The sequence below is a fragment of the Xenopus laevis genome, chromosome 2L, assembly GCF_017654675.1.
Source record: "Xenopus laevis strain J_2021 chromosome 2L, Xenopus_laevis_v10.1, whole genome shotgun sequence".
Classification (NCBI taxonomy): Eukaryota; Metazoa; Chordata; class Amphibia; order Anura; family Pipidae; genus Xenopus; species Xenopus laevis.
In genome coordinates, this window is record NC_054373.1 from 27,354,954 (window position 1) to 27,369,388 (window position 14,435).

Genomic DNA, 14,435 nt, shown 5'->3' on the forward strand with positions numbered 1-14,435 from the left:
AGAAATAAAAATATACCCCATAAAATCATGAGAGAATCCCTTTAATTAGAGGGCACGAAAATGCCAAAACAGCACACTTATCAGCTCATGTCTTTTTCTAAGGACCTGAGGTTGTATTGCAGCTCCTCACTCAGTAAATATAATTTATAATATACATATTTCACCAGCCTATAACAGTGCTTGTTGTTGGAATTTGTAGTTGATGACTCCAAATTCCAAAGGTCCATGCCATTGGCAGCCCTCTCTACGTGTTACTAAAGCACAATTGCCATCACCATCAGGTCTCTGTTGAAGAATTAAAACCATTGTATTCTAAACCGTTAGTATGTCTATTATAAAGGTAGTCACTCACTCTAGCCCAATTTCAACTGCTGCACCCATTGCTAGACAATTGTAGTGGTCCTTCTGATACACACCCAATATTACAGAGAAGGAAAAAGTTTTAATCTTGCTCATCCAATTGCCTAAATGAGGCCATGTGAGTGTCCTTATCCAAACCCATATTTGGCCTACCTGGTGCTATAGAGTTCTGCAAGGGTTCAGTTGGGCAGACCCATGCCCGACCTGTACCCACTGACCTGTAGCCTGATCCCCACCTCCACCCATCATGCTCCCCTACCTAGAACCACTACCTGAACTGGCCTGCAAATAGCCCACTTACCCCCTGACCCGGCGCCCTTGAAACTGGAAGGGACGTCAACCACAGAGTCTATTCCGATAGTTAGGGCAAGAAAGTTCACCGCAGACTCAGGGGAGTGAATGAGGCACCGATCCTGCAACTTAGCTGGGTATCCAGAAGGGTTAACCATGAACTACACACAATCAGAACGGGCAATCAGAAATTTCTGCCCAAGACCCGACCACCTTGTGGGTGTTCTGTGGGTACCCAACCCGATGCAAAACTCTACCTGGTGCTACCAGGAAGGTGAGCCTGCCAGGTATATCAGTACCTGGCGAGCACTTCTACCTGGTGCCTGGGATCATTTGAGACATTTCCCAATCATACTTGGAACCTTTCATGTCTTTCCATTCACTTATGGTTGCCACTTAACTTTTTATGTTTTCCCACCTATCAATAACATTGGCATCAATCATAATTTTTGACCGGCCAGACAGCAGCCCTACATACGGTTAGTATGGAGTAACATTTCACAGGATTAGCTGTTTCTTTTCCAGTAGATTTCCAGTGGCCCCAAGATATATCTAGTTATATATTAACAGCTCCACCCACCAATTTTTGCTTTTTGGGGCCAGTATTTACATTACTTTAAGATTATGGCTGAAGGTATAGTTTGCAGTTGTTAATACAGTCACTTTAGTTTAAGTGAACTGGTAAAGGTTGTATTGTGAAAGGTTTTATGTATTTACACCATTTTGTTCATCCTATAAGTGGTATCTGACATGCTGCTTCTCTTTTTAGGGTTTATGCCTGGACTGCAGTGAATCCCATAGTATCAGCGTGACAGATTATGACAAATGGTAGAATGTTTGCCATTACAGAATGTTCTCTGTTTATAACGGAAAGCATTTGTGTAGTTCATAGAAGAATAACCAGATTAAAATGTGACCATTTTAAAATTTTCAGAATAATGTATGCCCCTTTAAAGTGGCAGTACTTGTTATAATGGTTTATGAGTTTGGTAAGTGGTGCTATGACTGTGTCAAATGAATGGTTTCAACAAGTGGCTTAGTGCCAACATTTTATTAGCAGAACCATTTGCTAAATATCAGATTATTATCAGGACGAGTGTATAAGTGACCTGTTGGTTCCTCCTGTAGGTTACAATTCCTGATCTCTCTGCAGAATGTTTGAAGGAAAACTCTGCCATATGGGTGGGTGGGGGTTTGGCCCCAATCAGTTCCTAATGGTTTCCAGCTATGGTTCTGCTAAAGGCTGTCTCTGGATTCTTAAAGGGATAATGTCATGGGGAATTTTTTTTTTCTAAATGAATCCGTTAATAGTGCTGCTCCAGCAGAATTCTGCACTGAAATCCATTTCCCAACAGAGCAAACATATTTTTTATATTCAATTTTGAAATCTGACACGAGGCTAGACATATTGTCAATTTCCCAGCTACCCCAAGTCATGCTCTGATAAACTTCAATCACCCTTTACTGCTGTGCTGCAAGTTAGAGTGATATCACCCCCTCCCTTTTTCCCCCCAGCAGCCAAACAAAAGAACAATGGAAAGGTAACCAGATAGCAGCTCCCTAACACAAGATAACATCTGCCTGGTAGATCTAAGAACAGCACTCAATAGTAAAAATCCATGTACCACTGAGACACATTCAGTTACATTGAGAAGGAAAAACAGCAGCCTGCCAGAAAGCATTTCTTTCCTAAAGTGCAGGCACAAGTCACATGATTGGGGGCAGCTGGGAAATTGACAAAATGTCTAGCCCCATGTCAGATTTTAAAATTGAATATAAAAAAATCAATTTGCTCTTTTGAGAAATGGATTTCATCGCAGAATTCTGCTGAAGTAGCACTAGCAACTGAAAAAAAAACATGTTTTCCAATGATAGGATGCCTTTAAAGGAGATTTCAACCCATAATAAAAAAACCCTGCCCCCCTGGGCAAATGCCCCTAATTTTTTTACTCACCTCTCCGTGCAGATCCTGGCCTCAGAGTTAACGGCAGCCATCTCCATTATCTTCAATCATTCTAACTAATGGCAACAGATTAAGAAGCCTGTATCATTGGATACATTTAATACATCCGCTCCAAAATGAGAATTCTGCATAATTTCTAGAAAAAGATGAGAATTTCATAGAAAAATGGCTGTAGTTAATTTTTGCAGGGTTTCTGTGGGCACATCATGGATCTATAGCTCCACTCAATCCAGTAGTTTGCTTGGGGTTTATTTAGGCAAGTGACAAAAGATGGCTGAGCACAACAGAGCAATTAGCAAGCACTGTAAAACTTCTACTTCCGATATAACATATTTACATGTACAGGATAAAAATAACTGGCAGTTTTGTTTTGCTGGTCCTTTAAGGATATCCTATTACAGGTCACTCAAACATCTGTTATGAATTATTGCCGCTCCTTGTTTATACTTTTAGTCTCTGGGGTTTGCCATCAGTTCTTACTGAACACAGGGATGTCAGGCCCTGGCCGATTAAATTTTGAGTTGAACACTCCAGAGATGTTTTCATCAGCAGGAGAAGCATCAATTTGCATATTTATATACAATTAATCACAGCACTTGGTTAGGAAAGTATGTTAAAGCTTTATCCAAGTGAAAAAAGCCTTGTTTTATTCTGACAGATGGGCTCTTCTGTGGGGTTAGCCCTTCATTTGGCAAACTTCCACACCCATATCTTGAATCTGTTATTTAACCCATAGTTGTATTAATATTATTGTCCTTTCTGTCACAGGTGATGGTTGTGGTTACACTGTTATTGGCCCAGAAAGCGGAACTTTGACATCCATGAACTATCCCAAGACCTATTCCAATAACACTGTGTGCGAGTGGGACATCCATGTCAAACCTGGCGAGAGGATCCTGATCAAATTTGGAGACTTCGATATTGAAAATTCCGATTCTTGTCATTCGAGCTATTTGAGGATCTATGATGGCGTTCGGGAATCCCGCACTGAGATTGGTAGGACTTGTTTTTTCATACTTGTTCTTATTGTTGTTATCAGAGGGAAATGGTGAAGTGTACAATTAGTTTGTGGCTATTGTCTAAGCCGCGGGTCACTTTTTTTTTTTTTTTTTTACCAATGAGCCACATTCAAATGCAAAAAACAGTTTGGGAGCAACATATGCTTGATAAAAGTCCCTGGGGATGCCAAATAAGGGCTGGGATTTGATGCCCCTATAGACTGACAGCCTGCAGGAGGCTCTCGGAAAAATCACAACTCAATCTTGGATAAATTATTTTTATTGTGTACTGGTAGAACTGAGCCTGATTATACAGTTAAAATGTGTCAGTGCTACATCATTTGATAATAAAAAGAAACTCTTGGTGGAAAACCAGTGAGTTCAGATACTTAAGGCATGCACATAAAGGTCACACAGTCATTGGACAGGCAATTTTGATAAATGCAACATATTTTATAAATGCTTTACCTTTAAATATTGTAGACTCGGTCTATGAAGGTGTTACTATGTTCTCTGAAGGTTGTGTCTGCACTACATTTGTCTTCCTATAGGAAATTACAAGAGTAGCTTGTATGGATGTTTAATCATTGAAAATTCATAATAAAAGGTGGTATATTTATGAGTGGTTGGGTTTTTTTCTTTTGTGCTTTAGTTTATTGGTACCAGCAAACAACAGACCTCTAATCCACTACTCGGTGTAAAGTAATAAACTTCAAGGTTCTCATGGGACCAGTTGCCTTGTGATTGGCACAGTCATCAATGCACTGGGTCTTGTAACTCCCCGCTGCCTCTCCCACCGCAGCTGTTTGGCTGGTTCCTGTGTGGGTTTGGGTTGAAAGCTTATGATAAATGATAATAACAAGGCTATATGGTGCCAGCCATAGAAATATAATTTGTTACCTATAAAGCAGTTAGGAAGCAACAAAGAAATCTGAGGTTGAACATTTGTGGCCTTCAGTCTCAGGATTCATGGCTTGTGAGCAGATGGGGCTTAGTAACGGCATCATTTTTATTATTTCTGACTAATCTGTCATGGAGAATGGCTGATTACAGGAACAGCCTCACCTCTGAATTGGGAAAAACAAACAGTACAGCTGATGGAATGTCTAGTGGCCAAGGAAATGTAACCCAGAGGTTTTTTTGTGGCTTTCTTTTCATGCAGTCTTCACTGGCTTTGTACACCACCTAACCTCCGCATGCAGGCAGAATTTTTATTTCATACTTTCCATTTCTGGCAGAATCTTTGCTCAAAAGTTATCTGTTGTGCTTAGGGCCATACTAGCACAGGTACAGAATGACCTATTCTTAGCAACTTTTCATTTGGTCTTCATTTTTTATATATTATAGTTTCTGAATTATTTGCCTTCATATTCTGCATCTTCCCAGCATTCAAATGGAGATCACTGGACCCAGCAGCCAAAAACTATTGTGTGATGCTACTGTTTTGTTACTTTTTACTACTTCTCTTTCTTGTCTTTCCCCCTACTATTCATATTACAGTCTGTCATTCCAGAAATTGTCTAGTTACTAGGGGATATTGAAATTCCAAACAAGTTTCTTCATAAAAGCTAAATAATTAAAAAAAAAAAAATTAAAAAAAAAAGTTGTAAATTGGTCTGTACATCATACTTAGAGGCAGATTTATTAAGGTTCAACTGGTGTTTTTCATTTATTATACGATCACCTTGGAAATAGCTTGAATCCAAAAATGCACCATTGAGGTAATGTACATTTTGTAACGGGAATGGATTGGTCCAGTCTGAAGGGGTGGTATGTTGTAGGCGTAAGGCTTCGGATTTCCCCATATTGATTTTAAATCCAGCTATAGTGCCAAATGCGGCAATCTTTTGCAGGATTACAGGCAGCTCCATACTAGGCTTTTCTAAGAAAAGGAGAATATCGTCTGCATATGCTATCAATTTAATCTGTTGTGAGGCTACTTTAATACCTTGAAAGGTGGACCCTTTGCTGCGACACTTACTTAATGACACCACCTTTCAAGGTATTAAAGTAGCCTCACAACAGATTAAATTGATAGCATATGCAGACGATATTCTCCTTTTCTTAGACAAGCCTAGTATGGAGCTGCCTGTAATCCTGCAAAAGATTGCCGCATTTGGCACTATAGCTGGATTTAAAATCAATATGGGGAAATCCGAAGCCTTACGCCTACAACATACCACCCCTTCAGACTGGACCAATCCATTCCCGTTTACAAAAGCCAAAACTCACATAAAATTCCTGGGAATCCATCTGACGCAACACCACAAAGACATATATAAATCGAACATCAGACGAGTCATAGACCAAATTGAGCAAGACACTCAGAAATGGATGAACATGAACCTAACGTTCTCAGGAAGAATCCATTTGATAAAAATGACGTTATTCCCTAAACTACTTTATAAAATGCAGATGCTTCCTTACCGCATCTCTACCACTGATAACAAAAGACTTCAACACATTTTTAGGACCTTTATATGGCATAAGAAACGTCCGCGAATAAAATTAGCCACGCTTCAACACCAAAAACATGATGGTGGACTCAATCTCCCAAACGTAATGGTATATAATGATGCTGCCCTTCTTAGATATGTAGGTGATTGGCTCCATCATAGGAATATTTACACTACAATATCTTTAGATGCCTCCCTGTCAGAAGGGATGTCGCTTAACTCACTACTACATACGCCATTACAGGAAATCCCCAAGAACATGCAGGAAAATCCCCTATTTATCCACGCCTATAAAACCTGGCACTCCATTCGGAAAAAAGCAGCCTTATCTCCTTTTAATTCGATCAACCTTACCTGGTTCAATAACAAAGCCTTTTCTCCGGGCTTGCATAGCCTGATTTTCAAAGATTGGCATTCCAAAGGCTTACAAACCATTAAAGACGTGGTCACCCCTACTACCATAATCCAACCCATTTCGGCCTTGCTCCTAAAATATCCATTTTTGCGGCTCCATCAGTTTTCCCTGATCCAACTCTTACATTTCGCTACACAACAACTGGCCAAACTCACGGACAGAGATAAAAACAATCCAATTGATTCCCTTTGGCGTCGAAACGTGAAACTATTAAATCCACCGCACACATCTACAAACAGATTAGGACTAATGTCGATCCTGATACCACTACTATGGCCTTTACAAAATGGAAATCCATCATCCCACAAGCCGAGAATGTGGATGTTCTCCGATACCACACGCGCCTGATGCAAATTTTGCCTGCTAGCACTTACCAGGAAATGTCCCTGCAATTATTGCACCACACTTACCTGACGCCTTTGAAAAGATTTCATATCGGTACAACACACTCAGACAGCTGTCTGAAATGCGAAACTCCCAGAGCTGATATGATACATTGTCTATGGTCCTGCCCACTCATACAACAGTTTTGGAAGGAGGTCGCCAGTTATTGGGAAACCCTTTCTGGGAAATCTATAACCATTAACGCCACTTGGGCTATATTTAGCAAACTTCACTCTACCCCACATATCTCCAAGCCGGAGAGGGCCCTGGCGGAACGACTTGCGGCGGCAGCTAGAAAGACTATTTTACATACCTGGCTGTCCCGACTTCCTCCGCCAATCTCTTTGGTGCGACAGAAACTGCAATACCTCTTCCACTTAGACTGGATAGAGACCCTAACAAACAAAGAAAAAAACACTGAAAAATTTTTTGACACCTGGATGTCTTACATAAACACCTTCACACCACTTACAAGATCACTCACTCTTCAAATTTTTCAAAACACCACGTGGTACGAAAGGGAGCTGCTGTTGGGGACAGATCCTGTCAAATGGCCGAGGTTCCTTGAACCATTTGAAGATGTTAATAGCCTTCATGATGTTCGAGTTTTTTTTTTTTGGTGTGTTTTGTTTGAAAACTCAAGCAACTCGAGATGTTTTTGCCAAAACACCCAGAACTTGCCAATTTGAGTTTTTTCTTAAATCAAGTTATGAGTTCATTCGAGTCTTAAAAAATGCTCCCATAGTTTTAAAATGTGACCTTTGATAAATAAGCCCTAAAATTTAAGTTAAAATTGACCTACCCCTTTATCAGCAGAGATTGCAGCATCACAATATAGTTTGTCATTATAAAATAAAAATGTATTCCTTGTAAAAGTGATGGATTCTGATACTTAAAGTTACTTGGTCCCTGTATGTCTCTGTTTAAAGGAACAGTGTTTTTGTACCTTTTTTTTTTTTTTTTTTTTTACTGAATTCCCTGTAATCAAGCGGGTGTCTACACCTAGAAACGCTACTCCTACTCCTGCTCTTACATACCCAAAAACTGATGAAAATTTGCTTGCCTTAGGTATGGGATAAGTTATCTGGAAACCCATTATCCAGAAAGCTACAAATTACGGAGAGGCCGTCTCCCATAGACTCCATTTTATCCAAATAATCCAAATTTTTCAAAATTATTTCCTTTTTCTCTGTAATAATAAAACAGTAGCTTGTACTTGATCCCAACTAAGATATAATTAATCCTTATTGGAGGCAACACCAGCCTATTGGGTTTATTTAATGTTTATATGGTTTTCTAGTTGACTTAAGGTACGAAGATCCAAATTATGTAAAGATCTGTTATCCGGAAATCTCCAGGTCCCGAGCATTCTGGATAACGGGTCCCATACCTCCACAACATTTGTGTATATTTGCTTCAGCCTCCAAGAGCTACATTTATCTTGATTGTATTGTATGAGTGACATCTCGGGAGAATGTGCAGTTCCAGCCATAAATTGTAGTCCTTAAATGCGTCAATTAATGTCACTCAGAAATCCAATCTGCTCAGAGCAGCCGTCACTCAGTGACAGAGGATCCGCAGTGTATGTGACTGCAGCCACTGCTCTCCATAAAAATTTATGATGTAAGTCAAACCCTGCTTGGTGTGTGGGAAGATGGTCAGCACCCAAATACTGGCTCTGGGTTTTCCTTTTCTGTCTCTCTCTGGTGTCCAAACTGTCATTCCATATGGCCATTGCACTGCCGTGCTGAACTTGAGCATTGCACACATTGTAAAGCAATGAGCACGGAAACACGGTATGGCTTCTGTATCTTGTCATTTTGTATACCTTAAAAACTCTATACTGAGTCACCGTGAAATCTATGCCCTGTAAATATATAGTTTAATTAGCAAATAATCCCTAGTGATGTGCCACTATTACATCTTACCCAATATCATATTTTTTTTACATAATTCATATTTTCTGGCACAGTTAAGGTTCCATTATTGGTTGGTATTCTGCAATTTGGATCATACTTTAAGGGGGTTATTTATTAAAGGTCAAGTTGAGTTTTTTTAAAAAATTGAGTTTTTCAAGGGTAGTTTCACTAAAAAAAATTTTTTCAGAGGAGGGAAAAAAAATAGGGATGCACTGAATCCAGGATTTGGCCAGGATTCAGCATTTTTCAGCAGGATTCGGCCGAATCCTTCTGCCCGGCCGAACCGAATCCGAATCCAAATTTGCATTTGCAAATTTTGGGGCGTTGAGGGAAATCGTGTGATTTTTTTTTTTTGTGACAAAACAAGGAAGTAAAAAATGTTGCCTCCTTCCCACCCCTAATTTGCATGTGCAGATTTGGATTCGGTTCGGTATTCAGCCAAATGGGTTTTTTTTTTTTATTATCGAGTTTTAATGTGTATCGAAGCTGCTAAAAGCCAGAATCTGAAAATACTCCAGCTAAAATCTGTTATAGTCATGTTGAAGTCAATAGCAGAGGTCCCTGTTTTTTTTTTTTGCCTTCATGATTTTCGGGTTTTTATACGAACAGATTAAACAACCCCAATAGGATTGTTTTGCTTCCAATAAGATAATTATATATATATAGATAGATAGAGATGAGAGAGAGAGAGAGAGATAATTATATCTTAGTTGGGATCAAGTACTAGGCACTGTTTTATTATTGACCCTCCCCTAATTCGAAGCTTTCTGGATAATGGATCCCATACCTGTACTATATTTAATGACTTTACAAATCTGGAAAATCAGGGCAGGGCAGAGTGCGGACACGGCTTGATCAAACTAAAACCACTTTCCTCCTTAAAGGGGTTGTTCACCTTTGAGTTAACCTTTAGTATGTTGTAGAGAGTGATATTCTGAGACAATTTGCAATTGGTTTTCATTTTTTTATCATTTGTGGGTTTTGGCTTATTTAGCTTTTTATTCAGCAGCAGGGATGGGCCTTGTTTCGCCACAGAAATGACGGCCACAGACTTGTATTTTTTCGTGCGACAATAAAAAAAGACGCGCGTCGTCTAGCCAGTGGCAAATTTTTGGCAAAGCGAAACGGGTCAAATCCGGCCATCCCTATTCAGCAGCTCTCCAGTTTGCAGTGTCAGCAATCTGGTTGCTATGGACCAAATTATCCGAGCAACCATGCATTGATTTGAATGACAATATGGAATATTAATAGGGGAGGGTTGGAACAGAAAAATGAGTAATAAAAAGTAGCAATAACAATAAATATGTAGCTTTACAGAGGATTTGTTTTTATAGGGGGTCAGTGACCCCCTTTTGAAAGCTAGGAAGAGTCAGGAGAAGAAGGCATATAGTTCATAAACTATAAATAATGAGGACCAATTCATATGTTGTTTAGAATTGGCCATTCTATAATACATACATACATACATAGAATAGATACTAAAAGTTAACCTGAAGGTGAACTACCCCTTTAAGTGAGTTTGTTTTGTACATTGATGCACCTTATCCTTATAGTTGTGGGACAATTCATAATGGTACAGGTATGGGATCTGTTATCTGGAGAACCTTTATCCAGAAAGCTCCAGATTACATAAAGTCCATCTCCCATAGACTCCATTTTATCCACATAATCTACATTTTTTTTTAAATAATTTCCTTTTTTCTCTGTAAATATAAAACAGTACCATGTACTTGACCCCAACGAAGATAAATCCTAAATAATCCTTATTGGAAGCAAAACCAGCCTGTTGGGTTTATTTAATGTTTACATGATTTTCTAGTAGCCTTAAGGTATGAAGCTCCAAATTACAGAAAGCTTCATTATCCAGAAATTACCGGAGCATTCTGGATAACAGGTCCCATACCTGTATGCTTAAAAGAACTGTTCAGTAATGTTGAATACATTTAAGCTCTCTGTGTGTGTGTGTGTTATGCTTCCTACTCAATATTGATTTAAGGTGTCGGTCCTTTTAATGAAAAGTATGACGGAACGGGATTTAAGGTTTCCAGTTTGCCAACATTAAATCTTTTTTCTGTTTGCTTTCTCTTCACAGCTAAATATTGCGGCTCAGCCTTGCAGTTAGAGAGCCCCATCAAGTCCAGGACAAATAAAGTCACCGTGCAGTTCATGAGTGGGACACACATCTCTGGGCGAGGATTTCTGGCTTCCTATTCTACCACTAATAAAACAGGTACAGGAACAGGCAAGGCCTGGGCTTCCTCTCCTACCGCTAATAAAGCACATACAGGGATCACCATAATAATCTTACCTTGTTATCTGTATCCTTAACCCCGGCTCTAAATTCCGTAGTATTTATTCTCTGCCCTTTTGTTATCTGCTTCCCCATATGTTTCTTATTAAATGAATGTTATCTGTGCAACCCTCTCTAGTGTTTTTCCAGAAGGCAAGAAAAGGTCTAATTTCTGTTCCGAGAAGAGATGTTTATTTCTCCCTGTTAGCTAAGATTGCATAATGCTCAGAGGAATGATTACATTTATAAGAGCTCTGGGGAAGAGCAAAAAAGTATTTTTTTAATTTTTTTTTAGATTTCATTCTGTTGTACCCAAAGTTCTTTCCATAGTAGTGCTAGTCAAGCAGCGTAACCTTCCCCTGCACTTTTCCACATACAGGTATAGGATCCCTTATCCGGAAACCTGATATCCAGAAAGCTCAGAATTACGGAATGGCTGTCTTCCATAGACAGTAGCTTGTACTTGATCCCAACTAAGATACAATTAATCCTTATTGGAAGCAAAACTAGCCTATTGGTTTATTTAATGTTTAAATTAATTTCTAGTAGACTTATGACATGAAGACCCAAATTACGGAAACATCCGTTATCCGGAAAACCCCAGGTCCCGAGCATTCTGGATAACAGGTCCCATACCTGTACCAGTATTTCGCTTTTATCAGGTGCATCTACTGTTATTATCACATGCACAACCCCTGCATTTTAGCAAAAAAGATGGTTTCAAGTTACATCCTGGGTCTATTCCCGCGTTCTCTGACTTAAGGCCCCCATACACAGGCCGATAAAAGCTGCCGACAGACCGAGTTGGCATCTTATTGGCCTGTGTGTGAGGCAATCCAATGGGTTTCCCCGATCTATATCATGCCCAAAAGTCACCCAGATCTCGATCGGGCAGTTTAAAAAATCCTGTTGTATCACGGCCGCATCTGTGCGTTTATCAGACCACCCATTTCGGATGCATTATGATCCGATCGTTCAGCCCTAGGGCCCACGATCGGATCAGCACGATATTGCCCACTTCAATGTGGGCATATCGGGGAAAGATCCGATCGTTTGGTGACATTGCCAAACGAGCAGATCTCTATGTCTATGGCCACCTTTACTCTGTAATATCTTTCTGCCTGCCTTCCTTGTTGCTCAGGGCAATCATGACTGTTGGCCAGAGGGTATAAATGCATACATAGCAACAAGCACACTGATAATGACAGCTCTACTTGGATCTAATATATTTAAAGGGGAACTATAAAAGTTAATATTGGCTTCAGCATACTGAAAAAGAAACTTTCAAAATAAAATCAATTTAAAATTCTGTACCGTTTCTGGAATAATCAAGTTTATCTTCACTATTTCTCTCTCAGCTTCTGTTACTCTTCATTCTGTCTTCATTCAGGAGTTAGGTGTCAGATATTCAACACTTAGATCCAATATATCTTATAGGGGGTCCTTTTGCCTAGAAGATGTATTAGAGCTCACTCTATTAAAATCACCAGACATCATGTCTCTCTACATGCAGAATTTGTGCAAAAGGCAGTTATTTTGTAAGATTTTGCTTGTACAGGAATCAGTTATTTGAGTGAGATCTAATACATCTGCTAGGAAAGGAGCCCCCTATAAGATATATTGGTTCATTCATCTAACATCCAACTGCTGCATGAAGACAGAATAAAGAGAAACAGATTCTGAGAGAGGAATAGTGAATATAAACTTGAATATTTTAGAAACAATGCAGAATTTTGAACTGATTGTATTTAGAAAGTTTCTTACTTCAGTATGAGGAAGCTTTTATTTCATTTTTATTAAAGTTTCCCTTTAATGAGCTAGCCATCATTCATTGCATTGTGCACTTTAAGAAGGCCTCCTGTAAGGATACAGAAATATATAAGACCAAGAAAATGGTATTTATCCTGTATCTGCAACTGCTCACATAACCCTGATTTCTCCTCTTATTTTATCTTAGATCTTATAACATGCTTGGAAAAAGCAAGCCATTTCTCTGAACCTGAATACAGGTGAGAACTATGAGGTCTTAGATTGGGAGGAAGTAATGTGCAGGTTGACCCGAAAACCACGGTGACCCGTGGTTTAACCATCGGTTGGGCAGGTTTGGGTTGAAATTTGGCCAGCCATTGTGGTTAGGGTTGGGTGCGGGTCAGGGTACACTCTTCCTCTGCTCCCGATAATTCCCTGTTTTGGAACCAGAGACGCACACAGAAGTAGTACACAACGGATTAAGTCATGGGTAGGGTGTGGATCCTACAATGGCAACACTTTGCGTATTAGGGTTTGGGTTGAGTTTTTGCTGACCCGCACATCAGTATTGGGAGGGTAAAAAATGAAGAGAGCTTGTGCTATGCTCATAATGTCATTTATATGTACATTCATTTAGGTAGTCTGTTGTATTGGAATACAAATCCCAGCATTAGGTTTTTTTTTGTTTTTTTGTAGGGGCCCTGTCCACTAATGCTTTTTTTAAAAAAACTTGTAGGGGCCCTGCACAAATATTTTTCTTAATGGCTTGTAGGTGCCCTGCCCTGGCCAAATGTTTTTTTTTATAACTTGTAGTTGGCCACTAATGTTTTTTTTTCGTTTTTCTTTTCTAATATTTATCATTTTTATTCGTTTGCATTTGAACAAATAAAATCAACAAAGTACAGTATGTATTCAGCTACAAGCGAGTCCCAGCATTAGGTTTTTAACTTCTTGATGGAAGTTCAGCCAACATTTAGAGGAGTACGGGATGGACATACCTGTCATCTGTCCTGTTTAATTTAGCACACTGTATTGGAAAAAATGGTTTAACTATATCCACCCCAAATGTGCAGAATATGTACATTCATATTTTAATAGTTTGCAACTAGTGACCCGTGGTGGGCTAGTGAGATTTTTGCAAACATTATAGTTAAACACCTAAAAGTTAAGGCTTGTGAATAATTGGATTTTTATTTTCGCAGCAAGTACTGCCCAGCTGGATGTATGACACCTTTCGGGGAAATTTCAGGCACCATTCCTCTTGGATATAGAGACGTAGGTGCACTTTATTGTTACATTTGTCAGATCTATTGTTTTGATGTCCTCCTGAAACCTTTACACCAGAATAAGTTACCGGTACCATTCACAACTGTTCTGTCCTATACAAAGAAGTTTGTGAGCTACTGTGCCTGTAACTAACAAGGGTGCAATTTTTTCCTCACTGCCTGCACAGCATTCTCTTCTTGCTGAGAAGTGCAGAATTGTAATTGCATACATACACATACAGCAACTTTACTTAACTGTGCCTAGTTCATTTTAGCCAATGTCATTTTTAAAAATGTCAGATTTGCTGTCATGTTTGTCTTTGCTTAAATCCGATTACAAGATGA

At 39.3% G+C, this 14,435-nt stretch overlaps 1 protein-coding gene across 1 annotated transcript in view; it reads left to right on the top strand.

Moving 5' to 3' along the window:
* The window catches only part of dcbld2.L (discoidin, CUB and LCCL domain containing 2 L homeolog), a 47,043-nt gene that overhangs the window by 16,152 nt on the left and 16,456 nt on the right, over positions 1-14,435 (top strand). Inside the window, exons 2-5 of the mRNA XM_018246004.2 lie at positions 3,383-3,610; positions 10,879-11,016; positions 13,034-13,085; positions 14,028-14,100. Coding sequence (XP_018101493.1) covers positions 3,383-3,610; positions 10,879-11,016; positions 13,034-13,085; positions 14,028-14,100 — 491 coding nt within the window. The remainder of the gene's footprint in view (positions 1-3,382; positions 3,611-10,878; positions 11,017-13,033; positions 13,086-14,027; positions 14,101-14,435) is intronic.